The following is a 25,267-nucleotide window of genomic DNA, read 5'->3' as shown; positions in this document are numbered from 1 at the left end:
TTTTTTTGAAACATGGCAGAACCTCCACAGTTGACCACCTCTGTACATTGACCATTTTCTTAAGTTGACCTAATTTTCATAGACCAGACATGCACCACATGTACTTAGGCCTAATTCCTCATGTTGACCAACTCTGTATGTTGACCAGTTTATTACAGCCCTTTGTTATTTAACAAGCGGGTGCCCCAGGGCACTCAGGGAAGCTGAAGTCAGAGGATCCCTTGAGCTCAGGAGTTTGAGACCAGCCTGAGCAAAGTGAGACCCTCTATCAAAAATAAAAAAATTTAGCCAGGGGCGGCGCCTGTGGCTCAGTGAGTAGGGCGCCAGCCCCATATGCCGAGGGTGGCGGGTTCAAACCCAGCCCCGGCCAAACTGCAACCAAAAAATAGCCGGACGTTGTGGCAGGCGCCTGTAGTCCCAGCTGCTCCGGAGGCTGAGGCAAGAGAATCGCATAAGCCCAAGAGTTAAGAGGTTGCTGTGAGCCGTGTGACGCCACGGCACTCTGGCACTCTACCCGAGGGCGGTACAGTGAGACTCGGTCTCTACAAAAAAAAAAAAAATTTAGCCAGGGATAGTGGTGGTGCTTGTAGCTACTTGGGAAGCTAAGGCAGGAGGATCACTTGAACCCAGAAGTTTGAGGTTGCTGTGAGCTAGGCTGATGCCATGGCCCTCTAGCCTGGGCAACAGAGTGAACTCTGTTTCAAAAAAATAAAAATGACATGGCGCCTATAGCTCAGCGGCTAGGGGTCCAGCCAGATACACCAGGGCTGGCGAGTTCAAACCGGGCGGAGGCCTGCCAAACAATGACAACTACAACAACAAAAAGAAAAAAATAGCCGGACGATGTGGAGGGTACCTGTAGTCCCAGCTACGTGGGAGGCTGAGGCAAGAGAATCGCTGAAGCCCAAGAGTTTGAGGTTGCTGTGAGCTGTGATGCCACAGCACTCTACCAAGGGCGACATAGTGAGACTGTCTCCAAAAAATAAATAAATAAATAAAATGTTAACTAACAAGTGGATGGAAGCAGATAATAGATACAGAAGGAGATAAGGGTAGAAAACACAAACTAGCAGCAAAAAGACCCACAGTGTTATTTTTCTCGGTCCATGGATATCTTTCTGATGTGAACTGAGGGGGGCAGTGCCTTATTTTTTCCTGCTCCCATCCCCTCCCAGTTACCAGGAATGGTACACAGAAGGTATCAGGAAAAGGAGGATGGAGTGAGGGCAAGGGATGAAGAGATACAGAGGGAAGAGACGTTTGGCTGAGATGAGGAGACAGCAGGAGAAGGAAGAAAAGAACGTTGCTGCTTTGTGGTCTGTGACGTAATCAAGCCCCTGACAACATTCCCAGCCAGAGAAGATGCTCTCGGAATCTGGGGAAGCCCAAGGCCTGGTGAAGCAGGAAGGAAGCGAGACTCATCTTGGCCTTCCTCTTTGCCTGTGTTGTTCCCCTTTCCGGGTGTTATATGGGCAGCTCTGAAGAAGAAAAAGGAGAGAAGCTAAGATAAGCAAGGCTGGGAGGAGAAAGGCAGGCAGGCCAGTAGAATAAGTCCAGGAAAGTGGATGGAGAGCAGATGAACTATGGCTTAGCTCTGGGCAGCAAGTTGAGGTCCAGAATCACAGGCTAGGAATATTCCAAGCAAAATAAACTCTCCAGCAATTTCTAGAACCCACACACCACTCAGCCTGCTGAAACCCTGGGATTGGCAGCCTCCAGAGTGGTTAAGAAAATCCAATGGCGGTGGATGGCGCCTGTGTCTCAAAGGAGTAGGGTGCTGGCCCCATATGCCGGAGGTGGCGGGTTCAAACCCATCCCTGGCCAGAAACTGCAAAAAAAAAAAAAAAAGAAAAGAAAATCCAATGGTGGGAAGCTAGACTCAAAGAGTCTTTGGCACTGTGCAGCCCAAATCAGAGAATTTTTTTTCTTTGAGACAGAGTCTCACTGTGTTGCCCTGAGTAGAGTGCCATGGTGTCATAGCTCACCGCAACTTCAAACTCTTGGTTCAAGTGATGGTCTTGCCTCAGCCTCTCAAGTAGCTAGAACTACAGGCACCCACCACACCATGCCTGGCTAGTTTTTCTGTTTTTAGTAGAGACGAGGTCTCACTCTTGCTCAGGCTGGTCTCAAACTCCTGAGCTCAAGTGATCCACCTGCCTCAGCCTCCCTGAACACTAGGATTACAGGTGTGAGCCACCTTGCCCTCCCAGATCAGAGAATTTCTGATGAGAAGTAGCTGCAAGGGGCAGAAAAGGTCAGGCTCTTTGCTGCTGAACACTATGTGTGGCATCTCCCAGCCCAGGGGAGGATTCAGTGTGAGAAGGAGACCAGGATTCACCAGGCATGAAGTTACGGCAAAATCTATCTTGGGAACCTCTGAGTTTTTGCTCCCTAGACTTGAGAATTTTGGAACCTTGATTGCTTTTTAGATGAATTTTAGAGATTTACAAATTGTATTCAACAAAATGTTTATTGAGCACCTACTATGTCTCAGGCACTGGGAATAGAGCAGTGAACAAAACAGAAATCCTACTTTCATAGAAAGAACAATCTGTGGGTAAAGAAAAGAAAAATGACAATCATTATATGTATCAGATACTTTCAGGTGGTGATGACAGTTTATGAAGAAAATGTTTTATGTGGGCGGCGCCTGTGGCTCAGTGAGTAGGGCGCCGGCCCCATATGCCGAGGGTGGCGGGTTCAAGCCCAGCCCCGGCCAAACTGCAACCAAAAATAGCCGGGCATTGTGGCGGGCGCCTGTAGTCCCAGCTGCTTGGGAGGCTGAGGCAAGAGAATCGCGTAAGCCCAAGAGTTAGAGGTTGCTGTGAGCTGTGTCACGCCACGGCACTCTACCGAGGGTGGTACAGTGAGACTCTGTCTCTACAAAAAAAAAAAAAGAAAATGTTTTATGTATAGAACACATTCAAAATGTACTATACGCTATGCACTTATTATAAATACTTAAAAATATTAACTCATTTAACCTTTATATAGACCCTATAATAATAAAGCAGAGTCTGGGATGGGAGAGGGAGTCTATTCAGCTTGTATTGTCTGGGAAGGTCTCTTCTAGAGGGGGCTGGTCTTTGTGTAGGGAACAGAGAATGAACCAACCTCAATCTCTAGGGCGAGTGCAAAGGCCCTGAGGTTTGGGGGGGAAATGGAAAAACTGAAAGGAATGGACTATAAAGAGCAGAGAATAGTGGGCCAAGATGATGTCAAGTTCAGCAACCAGTGGACAGATTTTTTTTTTTTTTAAACAGAGTCTCACTCTGATGCCCTGAGTAGAGTTCTGTGATGTCAGTCTAGCTCACAGCAACCTCAACCTTTTGTGCTCAAACAATCCTCTTGCCTTAGTCTCCCAAGCAGCTGGGACTACAGGTGCCCACCACAATGCCTGGCTACTTTTTCTATTTTTAGTAGAGATGGAGTCTCACTCTTTCTTAGGCTGGTCTTTTTTCCCTTTTTTTTTTTGCAGTTTTTGGCAGGGGCTGGATTTGAACCCGCCACCTCCGGCATATGGGTCCGGCACCCCACTCCGTTGAGCCACAGGCGCCGCCCCTCTCAGGCTGGTCTTAAACTCCTAAACTAAACGGATCCACTTGCCTCGGCCTCCCAGAGTGCTAGGATTCTAGGCGTGAGCCACCACACCCAGCCCAGTCTAACAACTTTTACTCTAGGCCAGAGCACTTTTTCTCCGTAACATGACCAGAATGTTCTTTGCAGTCTGGGAACCCTTGACTTCAGTCTCCTGTAGATTTGATTCTAGCCTCTGACACCCCAGGGGTGTGCCTGAAACCGAGGAAAGGGGAACAAGGAGGTTGGCTCACACTCTTTTTTTGGCTGGGGCTGGGTTTGAACCCGCCACCTCCGGCATATGGGACCGGCGCCCTCCTCCTTGAGCCACAGGCGCCGCCCTTGGCTCACACTCTTATTGGAAAGAAATAGATGCCAATTCTTAGTTCCTCTTTTGCCTGGTTCTGGAGCGTCCCAAATCCAACCTCAACCCTGTCTGCCCCCTCGCTCTACCTTGGGAGGGCTTTCCGACATCTCAAACTGAATGGAACTTTGGGTTTCAAGGCAGTTGTCTGCACCCTACAATATCAGGGTTTCAGACAGGGGTAAGTCTGAAAGTCTGTCTGTTCTTGGAGTGCTCTTGGTTGAAATATGACCAGACACTCTCAGGTTGAGTAAGCTTGAAACAAAGTTTATTCAGGAAGAGAAAGATAGGTTTACTGAGTAAGAAAGTTTTTTGTTTTTGTGAGATAGAGTCTCATTCTGTCACCCTGAGTAAAGTGCCTAGCTCATAGCAACCTCAAACTCTTGGCCTTGAGCAATCCTCTTGCTGCAGCCTCCCTACAGGCATGTCCCCACCACACCCAGCTAGTTTTTCTGTTTCATAGAGACAGGGATTTCACTGTTGCTCTGGCTGGTCTTGAACTCCTGAGCTTAGGTAATCCACCTGCCTCGGCCGTTCAGAGTATGAATATTACGGGTGTGAGCCACCCAGCCTGTAAGAAAGTTTAAAAAGTAGGATACATTCACCATCGACAGTGAACAGGGCATTCTCCAGGGCAATAGGCAAAGAGGCAAAGGTTATGGCCACTGGTTTTCTTTTATACTGCTTGGGTCAGGCCTACTTCATGGTTCAAAGGTCACCTTGGAACCTCACTGTGCATGGGGACCTCCCATAAGCCTCTATTGAGAGCCCATTGGAGGTGTGAAACACAATATACAGATTTAAGCTAGTGAGGGTGGCGCCTGTGGCTCAGTGAGTAAGGCGCTGGCCCCATATTCCAAGGGTGGTGGGTTTGAGCCCGGCCCTGGCCAAACTGCAACAAAAAATAGCCGGGCATTGTGGCAGGCACCTATAGTCCCAGCTACTTGGGAGGCTGAGGTAAGGGAATCACCTAAAGCCAAGAGCTGGAAGTTGCTGTGAACTGTGATGCCACAGAACTCTACTCAGGGTGACAAAGTGAGACTCTGTCTCTAAAAAAAAAATTTTTTTTGAAGCTAATGACATAATAATTAGTCTTAAGACTGTTTTGAATCACCTTTTTCTTTTTTTTTTGGCTGAGGTTGGGTTTGAACCCGCCACCTCCTGCATATGGGGCCAACGCCCTACCCCTTTGAGCCACAAGTACCACCCATGTTTTGGATCACCTTTAAGATGCTATTATACCTGTTGCTAAACTCCAGAATCTGCTATATCCTTTTACAGCTGGCATGCTGAGTTCTGATTGGTATATTGGTAGAATGTTCCCCCCTTCCCAGGGTGTGAGCAATCATTTGGGGCAAAATAAAGATGATAGGCAACAAAATGGAGGCCTAGACATCCCTCCCCCTTGTTCTGCTTCCCAGAAGAGCCATTCCTAACTACCTAACAACCAAAAGAGAATTCCTGACTTCCCTCCTCGCCCCCTGCAAAATGGGTTCTACCCGTTTCCAATTTCACCTGATCCCCTTTCTCTCATCTTCTTCCTCTCTTCACCCATGTAAAAGGTACCACCTTCTTTCCACTTGCTGATGACAACAAAATTTAGGATTAGGAAAAAAAATCAGCTTCACTAGACAACATTCCTTATCAAATTCTGGTCTCCTTCCCCCATTGCAATAATCTTTTTGAATAAAGTCTCTACTTCACTAAGGTCAGATTTATTTTTATTTGACACATTTAACCTTGATCCCGCCCTTGGACTTCAAACCCAATTTGTCAGCAAATCCTGCTGGCTCTACCTCCGAATACATCCCAAATTTGCCTGTTTCCTTCTATCCACACTGCCACCCACTCAGATCTAAGCTAGTTATCAGCCGATTGGATTTTAGAGTGGCCTCTCCACTGAGGCACTAGTTTCCTTTTCCTCTCTCCCCCTCCTCCACAATTCATTAACTGGATGGCAGCCAGAAAAGTCTTTTTAACTGTAAAGAGAAAACTAATCCAGAGTGGGAGGAAAAAGGGATTAGTTCAGTGGCAGGGGGTGCGTAATTCATTAGGAAGGGGCATGAGAAAGCATTCTGGAGTAATGGTAACTTCCTGTATCCTGACAGCGATTTGGGTTACATAAATGTGTGCATCTGTTTAAATTCATCTAATAATACACTTAAAATGTATGTATTTCACCATATGTAAATTAGTCTTGGGGTGAAAATGATCTGTAATCAAACATTGAACTTTAGCCAATAATATGCATGCTGATGGATTTGGGAGTGAAGTATACTGATGTCTGCAACTGATTTTTCTTTTTTTTTTTAAACAAGAGTCTCACTTGCCCTCAGTAGAGTGCTCTAGAGTCACAGCTCACAGCAACCTCAAACTCTTGGGCTCAAGTGATTCTCTTGTCTCAAGTTCCCGAGTGGCTGGGACTACAGGCGCCCACCACAACAACTGGAAATTTTTAGGGATAGGGTCTCGATCTCGCTCAGGCTGGTCTCAAACCTGTGAGCTCAAACAGTCCACTGCACCCATGGGCCCTGCGACTGATTTTGAAAAGGATCGGCGGGGCAAGAAGAATTATGCGCACAACAAATAAAGTATAATATAATTTTATTGGTGGAATTTAGGTGACAAGTATACAGGTGTTCACTGTATGTTAGAAAGTTTTTTTTTTTTTTTTTTTTTTTTTTTTTTTTAATTTGGCCGGGGCTGGGTTTGAACCCACAACCTCCGGCATATGGGACCGGCGCCCTACCAGCTGAGTCACAGGCGCCGCCCGAAAGTTTTTTTTTTAATTAAATGCTAAATGAAAATACCAAGCACAGTAAGTAACTTCCCTGCAGCAGACCTTTCAGATTGCTTCACTTTGCATTAGAAATAAAAGGCAAAGTCTCTTCCAGGACCCTGCAAGATGGCTCTGGCAGACTTTGCTGACTTCATCTCCTACATTCTGTCTTTGATGCAGCAAATATTTATTAAGCACCTGTGTGCCAGGTACGATACCAGAGACAGAGCAAGGAACAACACCTAAAATAATCTATGCGTGCATGGATCTGACATTCTGCCTCTTCCTCAATAAACCCATTCCCCTGGCAAGCCTTCTCACTTCCAGAAATTGCCTTGATTTCAACTTAATCTGCATGTGGAGATGCAGGGAAGCTCATAGGAACATTATCAGGTCTAGAACAAAGTCCAGGATAACAATTAGTTGAACAAATATTAGCTCAAATTTATTTAGCACTTGTTACATATATGCCTGGCCCTGTTTTAAAATGTATGCCTGCACATGTGTACTTACTGAATCGTGAAAATTAACCCCATTTTACAAGAATTGACAAAAGGCACAGAAGAACTAGGATATGAATTCAAGTAGTCTGGTTTCACTCGTCATAATAATCATAACCACTATTCTGCTTCTGAGCTAATGAATGAATCACTTAAACTAGAGTGGCCTGGGTCCAAATCCTGACCGCCAATTAACCGTATGACCTAGGGCCAACCGATTTACTTCTCTAGACTTCGGATTCTTTCTCTCCTCCTAGAAGTGAAGATTTTAAAATGCTGGGGGAAACTGGCTCCAAAACACACCACACACAAGCACGCACACGCGAACGCACACCCCGATTGCCGCGAGGAGGGAGGTAGGAACTGGGGAGGGCGGCTAGGGTCACCGCCAGGAGCCGGGTGTGGCCGCCTAGAGGCGACCAAAGTCTCTGGCTTCCAGGTTCTTACTGTTTGCCTTCGCCCTACCTGGGCCCTGAACACCCCCGCCCCCCGAAGCCCGGTTAAACCTGTGTGACCCGGGAGACGTCTATTCCAGCGTGAGTCCCAGACGTGAGGCGGCCGCGGTGGTCTGGGAGAAATCTGGCCACGGGGAGCGAAGCCTGCCTGCAGGCGGGGGGATGGGCTAGCTGCCCCGCCCCCAGCCTGATTTCGCTGGGGAGGGAGGCACCCGGCTCCCGCCCCTAGCTGGCCCAGCCGCGTGGAGCGCCTGGGAGGAGGAGACGGAGCCGACCTGCCGAGATGGAGGCGGTCTGCACCTGGGCGCTGCTGCTCCTGCTGCTCCTGCTGCTGACGCTGGCGCTGCCCCGGACCCGAGACCCAGGCCACCTGCCCCCCGGGCCTGCGCCGCTGCCGCTGCTGGGAAACCTCCTGCAGCTCCGGCCCGGGGCGCTGTACTCGGGGTTCGTGCGGGTGAGGGCCGCGAGGACGTCCTGGCCAGGGGTGGGGGTCCAGGACCAAGAGAGAAAGCGGGGTGGGGGGAGGTGCCCTGGGAGAGAAATAGGGGCGTTCGGGTATCTTAAGGAGGCAGGCGTCCCAGGGCAAAGGGGCTGCAGTGCCCTGGGGTAGGGGTAGGAGATTGTCCAGGACCGAGAAGGGAAGGGTGCCGAGAGAGAGGATCCTGGGGTGGGGCGCCAGGGCTAGGAGGGGCAAATACCTCTGCCGGCAGAATCCTGGGAAGGTGAAAGGCAGGGACCAGCGCAGAGAGAAGCAGGAGTCCTCCAACCCAAGGGAAGCAGATGGGGGTAGGCGCGTCACAGTGGGAGAGGTAGCTGGGACGTGCAGGTGAGGTGTGCAGAGGAGGGGGGCAAAGGGGAAAAGGAGGAGGAGCCCGTGGGGGGGCGAAAGAGGCTGGGGGGTGTAGGCTCGAGGGGATCCCAGGCTGAAGAAATCTGTCTGTAGAGAATCCCAGGTGGGAGGATGGGTGGGGGCCGGGAGTTGTCTGAGGAAGGAGGGAAGGAGAGCAAGAAAGAAGGCTAGGAAGTCCTCACCTTTGAGGTGGGGGTGGGAGTGGAAAGAGGCCCTACGTTCCTCATTCAGAAGGATTCTGGGGGACTTTAAGGACATAGAAAGGGGGGGTTTCTGGGAAGAGATGGGCAGATGCTCTGCGATGTCTGCTCCAGAATTTGAGGGGTTTGCAGTGATTGGAAGGGGTGACTGGGCATTTGGAGGGCAGGGTGCTAAGGAATTAAGGGATACCAAAGAGTTGTCCCAGGGTCAGAGGTTAGGCAGGAAGGAAGTGAGCAGGTGGGGACTGAAGGAAGTGTTGGGGGAGAGGGGCACTTTGGTGAAGGGTCCAGGAGCCTGGTGCAAAAAGAACTGATCCTCCCGAGGGGGTTCTTTCTGCAAGAGGATGCAGAAGCCAGCCCAGGCAGTTCAGCCAGTGACAGCGGCGGTGATGGAGGCACCTTGGCTGGCGGAGCCCCACAGCACCCACCCCTTCTGTCTCCCTGCCCCCAGCTAAGCAAGAGGTATGGACCTGTGTTCACCGTGTACCTGGGCCCCTGGCGGCGTGTGGTGGTCCTGGTTGGGCACAAGGCTGTACGGGAGGCCCTGGGAGGCCAGGCTGAGGAGTTCAGTGGGCGAGGAGCATTGGCGACATTGGATGGGACTTTTGATGGTCATGGTGAGTGGGGCTGGGGTAGGCTGCTAGGCCCTTCACTCTGAGCCAACCACCACTTACCGGTATGTGACATGGCCTGGTGGTCCTATGTCCTCATCTGTAAAGTCACAGGCTGATGGTAGTGCATAGGGTTGTCCTAAGAATTGAATAAGGACTGGGTGGGGCACTAAGTAAGTACTCACTAATTACCAGGTTGTATCAGTGATAGCCATCATTGATCCAGGGGAAGCCCAGGCCTCAGGAGGCAACAGGAGAGAGCTGAAGGCATTGGAATTGGTGGGTAAGCTCTGAAAACATGTAAACCATTCTGTGTGCAGAAAAAGCAGGAGGCCCATGTTGAGCCAGGGTCACAACAGTGACTAAGACAGCCCCAGTACTGCTCCCCCACAGTGCTAGGCTGATGGGAGACAGAACCTGTTGCCAGACAGTGAAAGCCCAGAGTGGTTAGGGCCAGATGGGGAAACATAGGGAGAAAGGTCAGGGCGGGATGGGAAGCACAGGCCGGAGGGGAGTGGGGGGGTGTAGATCAGGAATGAGGGAGGCCCAGGGACTGTAGGAATCTGGAGGAGGTACCCGATCTAGCTGGTTTAGTGGAAGATTTTCAGTAAGTCTTCCTAGAAGAGAGCATATCTGAGGTAAGACTGGTAAGATGAGCAGGAAGGGTGTTCCAGCAACAAAGTCTATTGCCTATAAAAACATGGAGATGAGAGAGGAAGCATTCATTCATTCAAACTTTCCTTATGCCTGGTCCTGTACTGGGGACACAGAGGTGACTGAGATAGATGTGATATCCTCTCTTACTGTGGGAGAGGCAGTCTCATGATGAGACAATGGAGGAAGGGAATAGAATTCTAGAATAAGTATAGCTTTGAGAGCAAGACGTGGGGCACAGAAGACCCCCTGTGAGTGGTTTGGGGAGGAGTCAGGGAAGGCTTCTCAGAAGAGGTGCCATTTGAGCTGAGACAGGAAGGATGAGTGGAGTTAACCTATGAAGGATGGGAATGGGGTGCCAGTGATGGAGGCAGAGGGAGCAGCAGGGGCAAAGGCCTGGTGGGTGTGGGGATCCTGACACCTTTGAGGAAGTGAGAGGAGGCGGTGCAGTTGTAGAGAGATGAGTAATAAAGCTGAGAAGTGAGCGGAGCCCTGGTCATGCAAGGCCCGTGAGTCATGCCAGAGTGTTCAAACATTTGGTTTTCCTGGGAGCAGTAGATTTTAAGCAGGGAAGATAAGAGTTAGAAAGGTGCTCTGGTCACTCTGTGAAAGAGCAAAACTGGAGGCTGGGCACCTGGGGAAGGGACTGGGCTAGACGAGGCCTGCTGTGGTAGGATGGGGAGGAGGGAGTGGTTGGGAGAGTCAGCAGGGAGAACGCTGGGGCTCTGGCCAGGAAGCAGAGAATGAATGCATGGTGAGCTGAGACAGGGAGGAGAGAAGCTGAGGCCAGTTTGGGACACAGTGGGGATGGGGTATCCAAGAGGCCCCTACAGGATGACATTCAACAGATGGAAACACTAAGTTCAGTGAAGGGGAGGGTCTGTCTGGCCAGGTATTTTGGACAAAGGAGGAAAACAGTGCAGGACCATCCTCTTCCCTCTCTGTTCAACATCCAGCCTGTGTGAGGTAAGGGACCACTGATACTCCATAAATATTGGGGAGGGTAGATGACAGGAGGGAAGAAGAGGAAAAAGGGATAAAATGTGAATGGAAGGAAGATATCTTTACTCGCCCTGGTTAATTAAGGAGCAGAAGAAGCCTGCATTATCCCAGTTACCTATTTTACAGAAAACATACCCTCTGCCCCAAAGTCCAAAGATGAAGAAACCAGTTTGATTATGCATTTATTGAGAACCTACCAAGTCCTCATCCCTGGGCTAGGCTGGTATGGACTTAGGACAGGAGCTGAAGAGTCCCCCACTAGGTGCCTCACTAGAAGGAACAGGGTGGTCCTGGGGAATGGGGAGAGGTGCCAGTCTCTTCTTGAGTCTAGCCTTTTGCACAGGGGTCTTCTTTTCCAATGGAGAGCGGTGGAAGCAGCTGAGAAAATTCACCATGCTTGCTCTGCGGGACCTGGGCATGGGGAAGCCAGAAGGCCAGAAGCTGATCCAGTCAGAGGCCCAGCATCTGGTGGAGGCATTCCGGGAGACAAAAGGTCAGCAGGGCAGAGTCAGCCCCAGATCCCTGGGCTGAGTGGGGAGAGGAAACAGTGGGCGGCAAAGCCTTGAACTCTATAGCTGTCTCTCTGTGGCTGTCACAACAGCTCTTCCTGTGTCCTTGGTGCTGTCATCTCATTCTTTCTTGGTCACCATCTTTCTCTCTGCCTCTTTTCGTAACTTTCCTCTGTTTTTCTGGCCCTAAGTCTGTCTTAATTCTCTCTCCCTGTCTAACTCTGATGGTTGCTCTGTTTCTGTCCTTCCCCCATCTGTGTCTCTTTCCACGTTTGTATGTATCCCTGTCTGTCTCTATGGTCGGGTCTAGCCCCCACCCTATATGGGGGTCTGCCCCACCTTAGCTCTCTTCTACCCAGCTCCATCCTAGCCTCCTCCTTGCCCTCTGCTCCCCCAGGACGACCCTTTGATCCTTCTTTGCTGCTGGCCCAGGCCACCTCCAATGTAGCCTGTTCCCTCGTCTTTGGCCTCCGCTTCCCCTTCGAGGATGAGGAGTTTCAGGCTGTGGTCCGGGCAGCTGGCGGTGTCCTGCTGGGGGTCAGCTCCCCATGGGGCCAGGTAAGTGGGTGGGACCCCTCTCTGGCCACTTTCCCCAAAGGTTTCTGCCAAGCTTCTGTGAGAACCAACTGCCTTACTTCCCTCCAGACCTATGAGATGTTCTTCCGGCTCCTGCGGCCCCTGCCAGGCCCTCACAAGCAGCTCTTCCACCATCTGGGTACCCTGGCTGCCTTCGCTATCCAGCAGGTGCAGCGGCACCAAGGGAGTCTGGACACCTCAGGTCCTGTACGTGACCTTGTTGACGCCTTCCTGCTGAAGATGGCACAGGTGGGGACAGGGTGCAGAGATTCCCCAAAATGGGGCTGGTGGCATGACTGATGCCCACCTGATCCCCCGGTGTACCTGGGGATCTCAGTCTCTCTCCTGCCTCTCTGCGTGTCTCTGTGTGCATGTAAGTCTGCATGTGTGTGCATATCTCTACGTCCATCGTATGTCCGTCTGTCTCTATGCATTGGTCTCTCTGCCTCTCCCTGCCCCACACCTGGAGTGTGTTGGTGCCAGGCTCCCAAGTCCTCCCACATCTCTCCTCTTTCCTCTCTGTCTTCCCTCAGCCCGTGTCTACGCACCATGCCCAGGGTCCTACACCAGCAATTTTCGGTATCACATCACTCCCCGTGCCTACACCCACACTAGACATTTTATGCAAAATTATGATCATTTAAGTATGAAACCTTGCAAAATAAAGTTATATTAATATAGTCTACTTTGTTAGTTATATGAGAACAATTTACTATTAGATGAGAAAATGAAAATGAAGTTGACTCCTAAGGAAAGAGCTAATTTTGAATTGTACAAATTTTGGAAGTGTGTATGATATTCAGGGCCACATCCTTTGAATAAAAGCAGCCACTCTATTTTTGGAGAAAGAAAGTTTTTCTCAACTCTGTGGCCTCAGTTGTTTTCACTTTCATTTAAAAGAATTTTTTTTTTTTTTTTTTGTAGAGACAGAGTCTCACTTTATGGCCCTCGGTAGAGTGCCATGGCATCACACAGCTCACAGCAACCTCCAACTCCTGGGCTCAAGCGATTCTCTTGCCTCAGCCTCCCAAGTAGCTGGGACTACAGGCGCCCGCCACAACGCCCAGCTATTTTTTGGTTGCAGTTCAGCCGGGGCCGGGTTTGAACCCGCCACCCTCGGTATATGGGGCCGGCACCTTACCAACTGAGCCACAGGCGCCGCCCAACTTTCATTTAAAAGAATTTTTAAAAAATTTTAATTGTAGAAGATACACATATCATAAAGTTTATCATCTTTATGTTTTTTTCTTTTTCTTTTTTTTTTTTTTTTGAGGCAGTCTCACTTTGTCACCCTGTGTAAAGTTCTGTGGCATCGTAGGTCACAGCAACCTCAAACTCTTGGGCTCAGGCGAGCCTCCTGCCTCAGCCTCCCAAGTACTTGGGACTATAGGCACCTGCCACAATGCCTGGCTAGTTTTTCTATTTTTAGTAAAGACAGAGTCTCTTTTTTGCTTAGGCTAATCTTGAACTCTTGAACTTGAGGTCAGGCGATCCACCTGCATCAGCCTCCTAGAATGCCAGCATTACAAGCAGAAATTTACTTTCTTAACCATTTTTCTTTCTTTTGGTAGATATTAGAATCTTGCTATGTTGCCTGGCCTCAAGCAATCCTCCTACTTCAGCCTCCTAAAGTACTGGGATTACAGGCATGAGCCACCACACCTAGCCAATGTTTATTTTTTTTATTTTTATTTATTTTTTTTAACAGACAAGATCTCACTCTTTTGCCCAGGCTAGATTATAGTAGTATAATCATAGCTTACTGCAACCTGGAACTCCTGGCCTAAAGCAATCTTCCCTCACCTTGGCCTCCCAAAGTGCTGAGATTACAGATATAAGCCACTAGGCCTGGCCCACCATTTTTAAATATACAGTTCACTGTTGTTAAGTACATTCAAATTGTGCAATCAATCTCCAGAACTCTTTATCTCACAAAGCTGAATCTCCATTCCATTCCTGTCAAACAACTCCCTATTTCCTCAACCCCTGGCAACCATCATCATTTGACTATCTATACATTTTTATTATTATTATTTTTTAGAGACAGGGTCTTACTCTGTCACCCAGGCTACAATGCAGTGCTGAGATCATAGCTCTTTGTAACCTCAAACTCCTGGGCTCAAGTTATCTTTCTGCCTCAGCCTCCTAAGTAGCCTGGACTACAGACACATACCACTATGCCCTGTAAGCTATTTTTTTTGTATGGACATGGGGTCTGGCTATGTTGCCCAGTCTGGCCTCAAACTCCTGGCCCCAAGTGATCCTCCCTCCTGGGCCCCCCAAAGTGCTGGGATGAGCCACCACATCTGGCCTCTGTCTATAAATTTAACCACTCTAGGCACCTCATAAGTACAATTATTTTTTGTGCGTGACTGGCTTATTTCACTTAGCATAATGCCCTCAGGTTCATCATGTCATAGCATGTGACAGGCATCCCTTCCTTTGTAAGCCTGAATAATATTCCATTGTATGTATATACCACATTCTGTATGTCCATTCATCCATCAGTGGACACTTGGGTTGCTTCCACCATACTTGCTATTATGAGTAACTGCTGTTCTGAACATGGGTATATAATTATCTCTTCGAGTCCCTGCTTTCAATTCTTTTGGGTATACCCCCAGAATTTGAATTGCTGGATCATATGATAATTTAATTTTTAATTTTTTTTTTTTGAGACAGAGTCTTACTCTGTCACCCCGGGTAGAGTGCTGTGGTATCATTGTAGTTCATAGCAACCTCACACTCCTGTAGGAATCTCCCTGCCTCAGCCTCCTCAGTAGCTGGGACTGCAGGTGTGCACAACCACACTCTGTTCTTATTAGAGATGGGGGTCTCGCTCTTGCTCAGGCTGGTCTTGAACTCCTGAGCTCAAGACATCCACCTGCCTCAGTCTCCCAGAATGCTAGGATTACAGGCGTGCACCAGCCAGCCTAATTTTTAATTTTTTGAGGAAAAATTGTACTATTGTTAGTATTTTCCATAGCAGCTGTACCATTTTATGTTCCCACCAGTGGTACCAAGGATTTCAAAGTCTCCATATCTTCACCAACACTTGTTATTTCCTGTGATGTTAGTAGCCATGCTCTTTCCTTTTCTAATAATGTTTCAATCAGAGAGTACTAATATCAGGAGCTTAAACTCTCTGAAAACAATTTACCTTGCTGTGCCGCACCCCAAGCCTGGCTGCCCTAGGCCTTTACTATCCACAGCCTGTGTTCTCTGAGCCCCTCTGCCTGGTTTTCCCCAGGAGGAACAAGACCCAAACACAGAATTCACAGAGAAGAACTTGCTGATGACAGTCACTTATCTGCTATTCGCTGGGACCATGACTGTCAGTGCTACGGTCGGCTACACCCTCCTGCTCCTGGTGAAATATCCTCAGGTCCAAAGTGAGAGCCTTTCCACCAGCTAGGCCTTGGGAACAGAGTGAGAGTATGAGAGGAAAGACTGCAGGCAGAACGGACAGGCCCAGGCAGATCCTGGAAGTGAGAATGAATGTGGCATTTGGGGTATTTGAGGAGTAAGAAGTTGAGGGGCTGCTGGTTGCAGCATCAAGTGTAGTGAAAGAAGAAGGAGACATTTGCAGGGCCTTGTCACCTTGGTGATATCCTGTGTGTCTTATCCCAAGCCATGGGGAGTCATGGAGGAACTTTGAGCACGGTCAAATTTACATTTGAGAAAAATCCTTTGGGCTGCCCCAAAGAAGTGGACTGTGAAAGGTGAGAGATGATGTCAGGGGTCTACATAGGTGTGCAGAGCTGGGCCAGGCTTGGGGGCTGTGGGAAAATGAAAAGGGAGGGGAGGTCTTCAAGGACAGGCCCAGGGAACAGGGGGACAGTGGTGCCACCCTAAAACAGGGACGAAAGGGATGAAGAGCTGGTTTCAGGGAGAGATGCCGAGGTTGGTTTGGATTAATTTGAGTATGAGCCTGGGGCCACCCAGGGGCAGGCATCTGGGAGACCACAAGATGCCTGGGTCAGGATGGCGGATGAAGAACTGGGATCATCAGAGCACTTGGCAGGAACTGAGGTTGTAGTAATAAGAAGGGTGCTTGGATAAAGGGCAGATCTGGGAATGAGCCCTAAGGAACGCCAGCATTTTAGTAGGCTAGTGAGACAGGCTGACCTAGAAAATGGCAGTTGCGGGGGCCTGCTGGTGTTGGTGGAGTGGTATTAACTGATGTAGGGCAAGTGATTTGGATTCCCTGGCCTCAGTTTTCTCATCTGGGAAATGAGCATAGATGATATTTCCTACCTCATGGGGTTGCTATGGGAACTAGAGGATAGACAGAATGCCCCGCACACAGATGTGTGAGCTCAGAGCTCTGCAAGGGCTAGGGAACTGCTCCTCCCCACCTGCCATGGCTGCCCAAGATGATGGAGGAAAATCACAGACACCCCCCCTTCCCCACCTCTAACCTCTGCCTCCTTCTTGCAGAGTGTGTGCATGAGGAGCTGACTCGGGAGCTGGGGGATGGCCGAGCGCCGGGCCTGGAGGACCAGACCCGTCTCCCTTATACCAATGCGGTTCTGCATGAGGCCCAGCGCCTCCTGGCACTGGTGCCCATGGGGATACCCCGCGCCCTCACACGGACCACCTGCTTCCGGGGGTACACCCTGCCCCAGGTGGGTGTGTGGGACAGCCTCGGGCCCGAGTTGGAATTAGTTGCTATTGGTGTCCTTGATCTTAGTGTCTTGTCTTTTTTTTTTTTTTTGAGATACAGTCTCACTCTGTCACCCTGGGTAGACTGTCATGGTGTTATAGCTCACAACAACCTCAAACTTCAGGGTTCAAGCGATTCTCTTTTTGTTTTTTAGGAGAGACAGTGTCAAACTCTTGCTTAGGCTGGCCTTGAATTCCTGACCTCAAGCAATCCACCTGCCTTGGCCTCCCAGAGTGTTAGATTTACAGGCGTGAGCCACCACACTTGGCCTGTCTTTCTGTCCCTCTGTCTCTTCATCTTTCTCCCTTTCTCTCTCTCACATACCCCTCTCTTTCTCTCTCTGCATTTTTACTCTTTCTGTTCCTTTCTGTATCTGTTTCTCTTGCCCTTTGCTTCTGTCTCTGGACTCAGGCTCCCCAACCTGTTGAACAGGTATCCTATCCTAATGCTACCTCCTTCCAAGGTGGTTGGGACAACCTGTGAGGTGACACACACACACACACACAGAAGCAATTTGAGAACCTATGGAGGCCTTCCTCACCCTTAGCTCGTGCTGAGGCACACCCAACACACACATTCTCTCTGTCTCTCTCTGTTTCTAACACACACACACACACACACACACACACACACACACACACACACACACACACACACACACACACACACACACACTCACTCACAAACTCTTCTCAGACCCTGCCTCTTCAGTGGAGAGCAGCTCTGATACAGAACCACCAGGGGGCGATGTCTCCCTAGGAACCCCCAGAGCTTAGGGCAAATCGCTCATTTTTCCAACTTCATTGCAGAATCAAACCCATGGCAGTTAGGATCCAGTCCTGTTGTTTCCTAGCTGGGGTCTTGGGCAAATGCCTCACCCTCTAAACCTCAGTATACTCCTCTTCTTAATAAAGAACAATAATAATATCAACTTAGAATTGTAATATAATTCTCTTAAATCACCAACTCAGCCCTATGCTAACAGTATACCAGTTATCAACACTTGAGGACTTGCTCTGTTTTAGGTATTATTCTGAATGCTTCATGTATCATTTTATTTAATCTTCAAAGCAACCCTATACCATTAGCATGGCCATTGTACAGATAAGGAAACAGTTTTAAAGGTTAGAAAGACTTGCCAAAGTCACCCAGCCTGAAAGTGGTGGAAATAGGATTTGAACCAACAGCCTGTGCTTTTTAATCACTACCACCTGCCTTTCTCTTTTTATTTTAATTAATTTTTTTTTTTGAGACAGAGTCTCATTTTGTCAACTTTGGTACAGTACTGTGGCATCACAGCTCACAGCAACCTCAAACTCTTGGGTTTAAGTGATTCTCTTGTCTCAGCTTCCTAAGTAGCTGGGACTACAGGTGCCTGCCACAATGCTTGGCTATTTTTAGAGACTGGGGGCCGGTGGATGTCTCACTCTGGCTCAGGCTAGTCTCGAACTTGTGAGCTCAGACAATCCACCTGCCTTGACGTCCCAGAGTACTAGGATTACAAATGTGAGCCACCAGACCTGGCCCCTTTCTCTTATTTTAACAGTAGTAACATGACCCTGTCTTTTCCTGAAGCCCCCCTCACATTCCCAACTCAGACCCCCATTAACCAGTCTCTAGCAAAGAAGGTCTCACCCCGTCTCCCGATACTTCATCTTCTACCCCATAGCCCTGGGAACACAGAAGCTCCAATCTCTGCTGAAGGGGCTGCCATTCTCCCTGAACCTGGAACCTTCTTGAATAGCCCTCACCCACTGACCCTTGACTTTACCTCCAAAGGTCCATAGCTACAAAAAGCCTGACTCTCAGATACTCAGAAAAGGTGGGTTAGAACAGCCACAGCTGAATCACAGCATGTCAACCTCCAAAGTTTCAAAAGAAAATACAGGCTGGGCGGCGCCTGTGGCTCAGTCGGTAAGGCGCCGGCCCCATATACCGAGGGTGGCGGGTTCAAACCCAGCCCCGGCCAAACTGCAACCAAAAAATAGCCGGGCGTTGTGGCGGGCGCCTGTAGTCCCAGCTACTCGGGAGGCTGAGGCAAGAGAATCGCTTAAGCCCAGGAGTTGGAGGTTGCTGTGAGCTGTGTGAGGCCACGGCACTCTACCGAGGGCCATAAAGTGAGACTCTGTCTCTACAAAAAAAAAAAAAAAAGAAAATACAGGCTTCAGCACCCGTAGCACAGTGGTTATGGCTTCAAACCCTGCCCAGGCCAGCTAAACAACCGCAACAAAAAAATAGCCAGGCTTTGTGACAGGTGCTTGTAGTCCCAGCTACTTGAGAGGCTGAGGCAAGAGAATTGCTTAAGCCCAAGAGTTTGAGGTTGCTGTGAGCTATGACACCACTCACAGCACTCTACTGAGGGTGACATAGGGAGACTGTCTCAAAAATAAAAGGAAAGAAAAAAATACAGTACAGCCTCTGTAAGTAAGCCTCTTTCTTACTGTAAGAAAATACAGTAAACCTCTAGTACCACCCAAGGGACAGTAACAAACAGCTCAACACATGGAAGTAGTCAAAGAACTAGGCCTACTGTATTTATTTATTTATTTTTTTTGTGATTTTTGGCCGGGGCTGGGTTTGAACCCGCCACCTCCAGCATATGGGACCGGCGCCCTACTCCTTGAGCCACAGGTGCCGCCCGGCCTACTGTATTAATATGTACATGTGGTACATGTCTGGTCTATGAAAATTAGGTCAACTTAAGAAAGTGGTCAACTATGGAGGTTCTACTAAAAAATAACAAGGTCTGCCATGTCCAACTGGTTACCTTGAATAAGTTGCTGAAGTTCTCTGGACCTCAGTTTTCCCATATTTAAAATGGGGGTAGGGGCTTTGTGTCCGTAGCTCAGTGGTTAGGGCAGCAGCCACGTACACCAGGGCTGGTGGGTTCAAAACCGGCCTGGGCCTGCTAAACAAACAAACAACAAAATAGCTGGACGTTGTGGTGGGCCTGTAGTCCCAGCTACTAGGGAGGCTGAGGCAAGAGAATCTCTTGAGCCCAAGAATTTGAGGTTGCTGTGAGCTATGACTTTACAGTACTCTACAGAGGGCAACAAAGTGAGACTCTGTTTAAAAAATGGGGCAGGCCAGGTATAGTGGCTGATGTCTGTAATCCTAGCACTCTGGGAGGCTGAGTCAAGTGGATTGCCTAAGCTCACAGGTTCGAGACCAGCTTAAGCAAGTTTAAGACCTTGTCTCTAAAAAAAAAAAAAAAAATAGCCAGGCGTTGTGGTGGGCTCCTGTAGTCCCAGCTACTGGGGATGCTGAGACAAGGGAATCACTCGAGCCCACGAGTTTGAGGTTGCTGTGAACTATGAAATCACAGCACTCAACTCCAGGGTAACGGAGTGAAACTCTATCTCAAAAAATAAAATAAAATGGGGGTAATATTCATACCTGCCTCCTAGCCTTCTTCAAAAGGTTCAGAGAGAAAGAGAGTACGTGTACAATACATGCATCTGTTACAGATGAGATAATTTTTTTTTTTTTTTTGCAATTTTTGGCCAGGGCTGGGTTTGAACCCACCACCTTTGGCATATAGGGCTGGCGCCCTGCTCCTTTGAGCCACAGGTGCTGCCTCACAGATGAGATAATTTATATAAAGTGCCTGGCCTACTAGAAGCACTCCACAGCTATTGATGTCATTATGTATTTTTGAACTGGTGTCCTTGGCACTTCAGGCTTGTATCCTGGGCTGGGAACTGAATGGCCTGGGATGGAGAGGGATTTGTAGTTTGACTGTCATCTCCCCTCAGGGCACTGAGGTTTTCCCCCTCCTTGGTTCTATTCTGCATGACCCTGAGGTCTTCGAGCAACCAGAGGAGTTCAACCCGGGCCGTTTCTTGGATGTGGATGGACGGTTCAAGAAGCATGAGGCATTCCTGCCCTTCTCCTTAGGTATCTGCTGGGACCTGGCTGTCTCTGGGCATCTGTGCCAGCTGGGGGCACCTTCCTGGCAGCTGGGGTCCCTCTTGTTCGCCCTGCCCATTGTCCCTTCTTTGGGCCTGGGTGAAGAGGGCCAGCTCAGCCCTGTCTCCTTCTCCTCACCAGGGAAGCGCGTCTGCCTGGGGGAGGGCCTGGCTCGAGCAGAGATCTTCCTCCTCTTCACTGCCATCCTGCAGGCCTTCTCCCTGGAGAGCCCATGCCTGTCAGGCACCCTGAGCCTCCAACCAGCTGTCAGTGGCCTTTTCAATGTTCCCCCAGCCTTCCAGCTGCAGGTGCAGCCTGCTGACCTCCACCCCACCATGCCGACCAGATGAAGAAGGGCACCTTGGAGGTGATGGCTGCCTGGAAGGGTTCCTCTAGCCTCAACTGGGCATGGACAGAGTTGTGTCTCCAGAGCCACACCATAGGCAGCCACATTCACACTGCCATAGCTGTTTTCTCAAGTCTGTCCCACAGATACACAGCCCACATGCTCACCCAGCCCACGTTGCTTTCAAAGCATGCGACCACACACACAACTGTGAGGACCACTAGGCAGCTGACATAAGTTTGGTCCATCCGGAATCACAAGCACATGCCCAGGTAACCCACCAACTCGTACACCACACAATTCTCCTGAACTCAGTTCACACATGGGAGTGCAGCTGCCGTCCTTATACGCCATAGAATCTGCCACCATCTTCACAGCTCACATAGACTTCATTCATCAAGCATATAAATGCCACCATCACTGAGTACCTGGCACAGAGAATAGCACATCCCGTCATGTGGCTCTACTACTCTCCAGGCACATGACCACCAGTGTCCATGTGCCCCTAGGCTCAGGTCTATACACAGCGAGTTCACATATGACACCATCCTGGCTTCCCCCAAGTTTCTTCCCACTGAGGCACCACTCTTGCAGCGCCCTGGCCACCTCCGTAACTTCAGCCCCCAAAGTTGCCCCTTTCCAGGCAATCTGATCTACAGATTCTCCCAAATATAAACATATCCCAGTCTGCAGTTGTGCTCACAGGCCTGAGACCAGAGGAATACCCACCCCACACCAAGCCCCTATTTATGTAACCATGTCAAAAGCAGCCTTCTGGTGCACACACATTCATTCATTGACCCATACCCCCCTTCTCAGCATCAAAGTCCCTGTTAGACCCAGTAGAGGGGCCTAAAAGAGCAAGTAGTGTCAGGGAAGAAGCCAGATGTGAAGTCCTTCTGACTTAAGGTCTCTGGTTTTTTGCAATAAAAGTTTGTTTATGGCCCTTGGCCTAGCCTGTGTGTGACTGTCAGTCACTGTGAGTAAGGGTGGGGACAGAGGGGCCCACCTCTCCCCTGAGGCTGGGCGGGAACTGAAAAACATGGCCTCGCCCACCCTGGCTATTGATATCAGTACCAGATGTGGAGCTGGGGGGAAGGGAGGGTTAGGCCGGGGCTGGCCTGGGCCTCTTCCAGAGAGGGCCAAGGTGCCTGGCAGGAAGGGACAAGGAGTGGGTAACACAAGCCCGACCTGCAGGCTGAGGAAAGCCGTAGCTGACCAGATCCAGAGGCCAGGGACTATCTAAATCTGAAAGCACATACTTAGACTCAGGCACCAGAGGACTGCACAGACCCAAACTCCATTCCTGACTTTTCCTCCACCCTTTTTCTCTTGCCTTCCCTTCCTGAGGAAACCAGAGCCATCTTTTTTATTTCTTAATTATCTAGTAAGGAAGGCTTCAAACATGCAAAAGTAGGACACGATGAACCCAACTTCATTCAATAATCAACTCTCCATTGCTTTTGGTTCATCTATCACTTCTTATAAAGATTATTTTAAGGCAAATCCCAGAAAATAACTGAATGTGCATTTCTTTTCTTTTTTTCTTTTTTTTTTTATTGAGATAGACTCTCACCCTATTGCCTTCGGTACAGTGCTATGGCGTCATAGCTCAGCAGCCTCAAACTCCTGGGCTCAAGCCATCCATTTACCTCAGCCTGAGTAGCTGAGACTACGGGCACTCGCCACAACACCAGCTAGTTCTTCTGTTTTTAGCAGAGACAGGGTCTTGCCCTGGCTCAGGCTGGTCTTGAACTCTTGAACTCAAGCAATCCACCCACCTCAGCCTCCCGGAGCCACCATCACCACCAGTCTTTTTTTTTTTTTTGAGACAGAGCCTCAAGCTTTCACCCTGGGTAGAGTGCCGTGCCATCGCAGCTCAGAGCAACCTCCAACTCCTGGGCTCAAGTGATCCTCCTGCCTCCACCTCCAAAGTAGCTGGGACTACAGGCGCCCGTCACAACGCCTGGCTATTTTTGGTTGCAGCCGACATTGCTGTTTGGCAGGTCCAGGCTGGATTCGAACCCTCCAGCTCAGGTGTATGTGGCTGGCATCTTAGCCTCTTGAGCCACAGGCACCAAGCCGCCACCACCAGTCTTATGGCAGTTTTCAAACATATGGCAAAGTTGGGATTGTACAGGAAATACCTACGCGCCAGCTCCTGTGTTCTCCCACCTGCATTGTGTCACACTGCTTTATAATTTGGCTGCCCACCCGGCCACCAGCTTGAGACTGTTGTAGGCATCTCCAAGTAAACTGCAGACATCAGTTCATCTTATAGGAACTAGCAATGCATATATCAATATCATTAGCTAAAGTTTAGACAAACTCTCACTTTGTCACCCTCTGTAGAGTGATGTACTGTCACAGCTCACAGCACTTGCGCTTAAGCGATTCTCATGCTGGGCAGCGCCTGTGGCTCAAAGGGTTAGGGCGCTGGCCCCATATGCCGGAGGTGGTGGGTTCAAACCCAGCCCCGGCCAAAAACTGCAAAAAAAAAAAAAAAAAAGCGATTCTCATGCCTCAGTCTCCCAAGTAGCCGGGACTACAGGCGCTCACCACAATGCCCGGCTATTTTTTGTAGCTGTTGTTGTTCTTTCATAGGCCCTGGCCAGGTTCAAACCTGCGACCCTCAGTGTATGTGGCTGGTACCATAACCACTGTGCTACAGGCGTTGAGCCTAAAGTTTCCTTTTAAAAAAATGTTTCCACAGTATTGTTACTTTATCAGCATAAGTTCTATACACATTTAGAGGTACCAGAAAACAGGGATGTAAAGAGAATGGAGGGCGGAACCAGCGGCTCAGTGGGTAGGGCGCCAGCTCAAACCCGGTGGCAAGCTCAGACCAGGCTCTGGTCAGCTAAAACAGTGGCAAACGCAACAAAAAGTAGCCGGACGTTGTGGCAGGTGCCTGTAGTCCCAGCTACTTGGGAGGCTGAGGCAAGATAATCAGTTAAGCCCAAGAGTTTGAGGTTGATAAGCTGGCGACCTCTGTCTCAAAAAAAAGAAAAAGAAGAAAAAAGAGAGAGAATGGAAAGACGAGATTGGAATCAGATCCTGACTGTGCCACTCCCTAGCTGACCACACCCTGACCAGGGATTTACGGTCTTTTCTTTCCTTTTCTTTTTTCTCTTCTTTTGTTTCAACATAGAGACCCATTCTGTTGCCCTAGATAGAGTACTGTGGGGTCACAGCTCACAGCAAACTCAAACTATTGGGTTCAAGGGATCCACTTGCCTCACAAGCTTGCGCCACCACACTCAGCTAGTTTTGTTTGTTTGTTTGTTTGTTTGTTTGTTTGAGACAGAGTCTCACTTTGTGGCTGGTGTCTTAGCCACAAGAAGTAGAGTGCTGTGGCATCACACCTCACAGCAACCTCAGACTCTTGGGCTCAAGGGATCCTCTTGCCTGAGCCTCCCAAGTAGCTGGGGCTACAGGCACCTGCCACAATGCCCGGCTATTTTTTTTGTTGTTGCACTTATCATAGTTTTAGCTAGCCCAAGCTGGGTTTGAAACCATTGCCCTTGGTGTATATGGCCAGCGCCCTCCCGACTGAGCTAAAGGCGCTGCCAAGAAATTAGTTTTAGACTTGGTGCCTGTAGCTCAGTGAGTAGGTTGCCAGCCACATACACCAAGGCTGAAGGGTTCAAGCCTGGCCCGAGCCTGCTAAACAACAATGACAACAACAATAACCAAAAATACCCGAGTGTTGTGGCGGACGCCTGTAGTCCCAGCTACAATGGGAGGCTGAGGCAAGAGAATCGCTTAAACCCAGGAGTTTGAAGTTGCTGTGAGATATGATGCCATGACACTCTACTGAGGGTGATGTAGTGAGAGTCTGTCTCAAAAAAAAAAAAAAGAAAAGAAAAGAAAGAAAAAAGAAAAAGAAGAGAAAAGAGGTTAAAGCTTTTCTCCCTTTAAAATTAAGGCAATGGGCCAGGTGTGGTGGCTCATGTCTATAATCCCACCATATGCAGAGGCCAAGGAGGGAGGATTGTTTGAGGTCAAGAGTTTGAGACCAGCCCGAGTAATAAGGCAAGACCCTCGTACAAAAAACTAAAAATTAGCCATGCATAGTCACACGTATTTATAGTCCCAGCTACTTGAGAGTCTGAGGACAGGGGATCACTTGAGACCACAAGTTGGAGATTACCATGAGCTATGATCGTTCTACTACACTCCAGTCTGAGTGACAGAGTTGAGACTCTGTCTCAAAAATAATAAAATAAAGTAATGTGCATTCATAATTCACATTCAGGGGGCAGGGAGC

General features: G+C 49.2%; 1 protein-coding gene across 5 annotated transcripts; it reads left to right on the top strand.

Moving 5' to 3' along the window:
- The first annotated feature begins 6,839 nt into the window (after positions 1-6,839).
- Positions 6,840-21,957, top strand: LOC128595949 (cytochrome P450 2S1). Of its 5 annotated transcripts, none has more exons than XM_053605184.1 (10): positions 6,840-8,128; positions 9,176-9,341; positions 9,562-9,618; positions 11,335-11,484; positions 11,898-12,058; positions 12,146-12,325; positions 15,327-15,468; positions 16,517-16,704; positions 20,498-20,639; positions 20,946-21,957. In XM_053605184.1, the coding sequence occupies exons 1-10, from the start codon at positions 7,958-7,960 to the stop codon at positions 20,999-21,001; spliced, it is 1,413 nt and encodes a 470-aa protein (XP_053461159.1). In that variant the 5' UTR covers positions 6,840-7,957; the 3' UTR covers positions 21,002-21,957. The 5 variants fall into 5 exon arrangements, with proteins under 5 accessions (XP_053461159.1, XP_053461157.1, XP_053461155.1 ...); XM_053605182.1 differs by having other exon boundaries at positions 6,843-8,128; positions 12,146-12,283; positions 20,793-21,957; XM_053605180.1 differs by having other exon boundaries at positions 6,845-8,128; positions 20,793-21,957.
- Positions 21,958-25,267: the final 3,310 nt, after the last annotated feature.

The sequence above is a fragment of the Nycticebus coucang genome, chromosome 10, assembly GCF_027406575.1.
Source record: "Nycticebus coucang isolate mNycCou1 chromosome 10, mNycCou1.pri, whole genome shotgun sequence".
NCBI lineage: Eukaryota > Metazoa > Chordata > Mammalia > Primates > Lorisidae > Nycticebus > Nycticebus coucang.
This window is presented reverse-complemented; position numbering and strand designations above follow the sequence as displayed.

Bases quoted from the DNA above. Each gene is read 5' to 3' on its own strand.
- LOC128595949 (XM_053605180.1), top strand. From the start codon at position 7,958: ATGGAGGCGGTCTGCACCTGGGCGCTGCTGCTCCTGCTGCTCCTGCTG. The intron at 11,485-11,897 runs GTCAGCAGGGCA...CTGCTCCCCCAG, and splicing joins GGCATTCCGGGAGACAAAAG to GACGACCCTTTGATCCTTCT. The intron at 15,469-16,516 runs GTGAGAGCCTTT...TCCTTCTTGCAG, and splicing joins GAAATATCCTCAGGTCCAAA to AGTGTGTGCATGAGGAGCTG.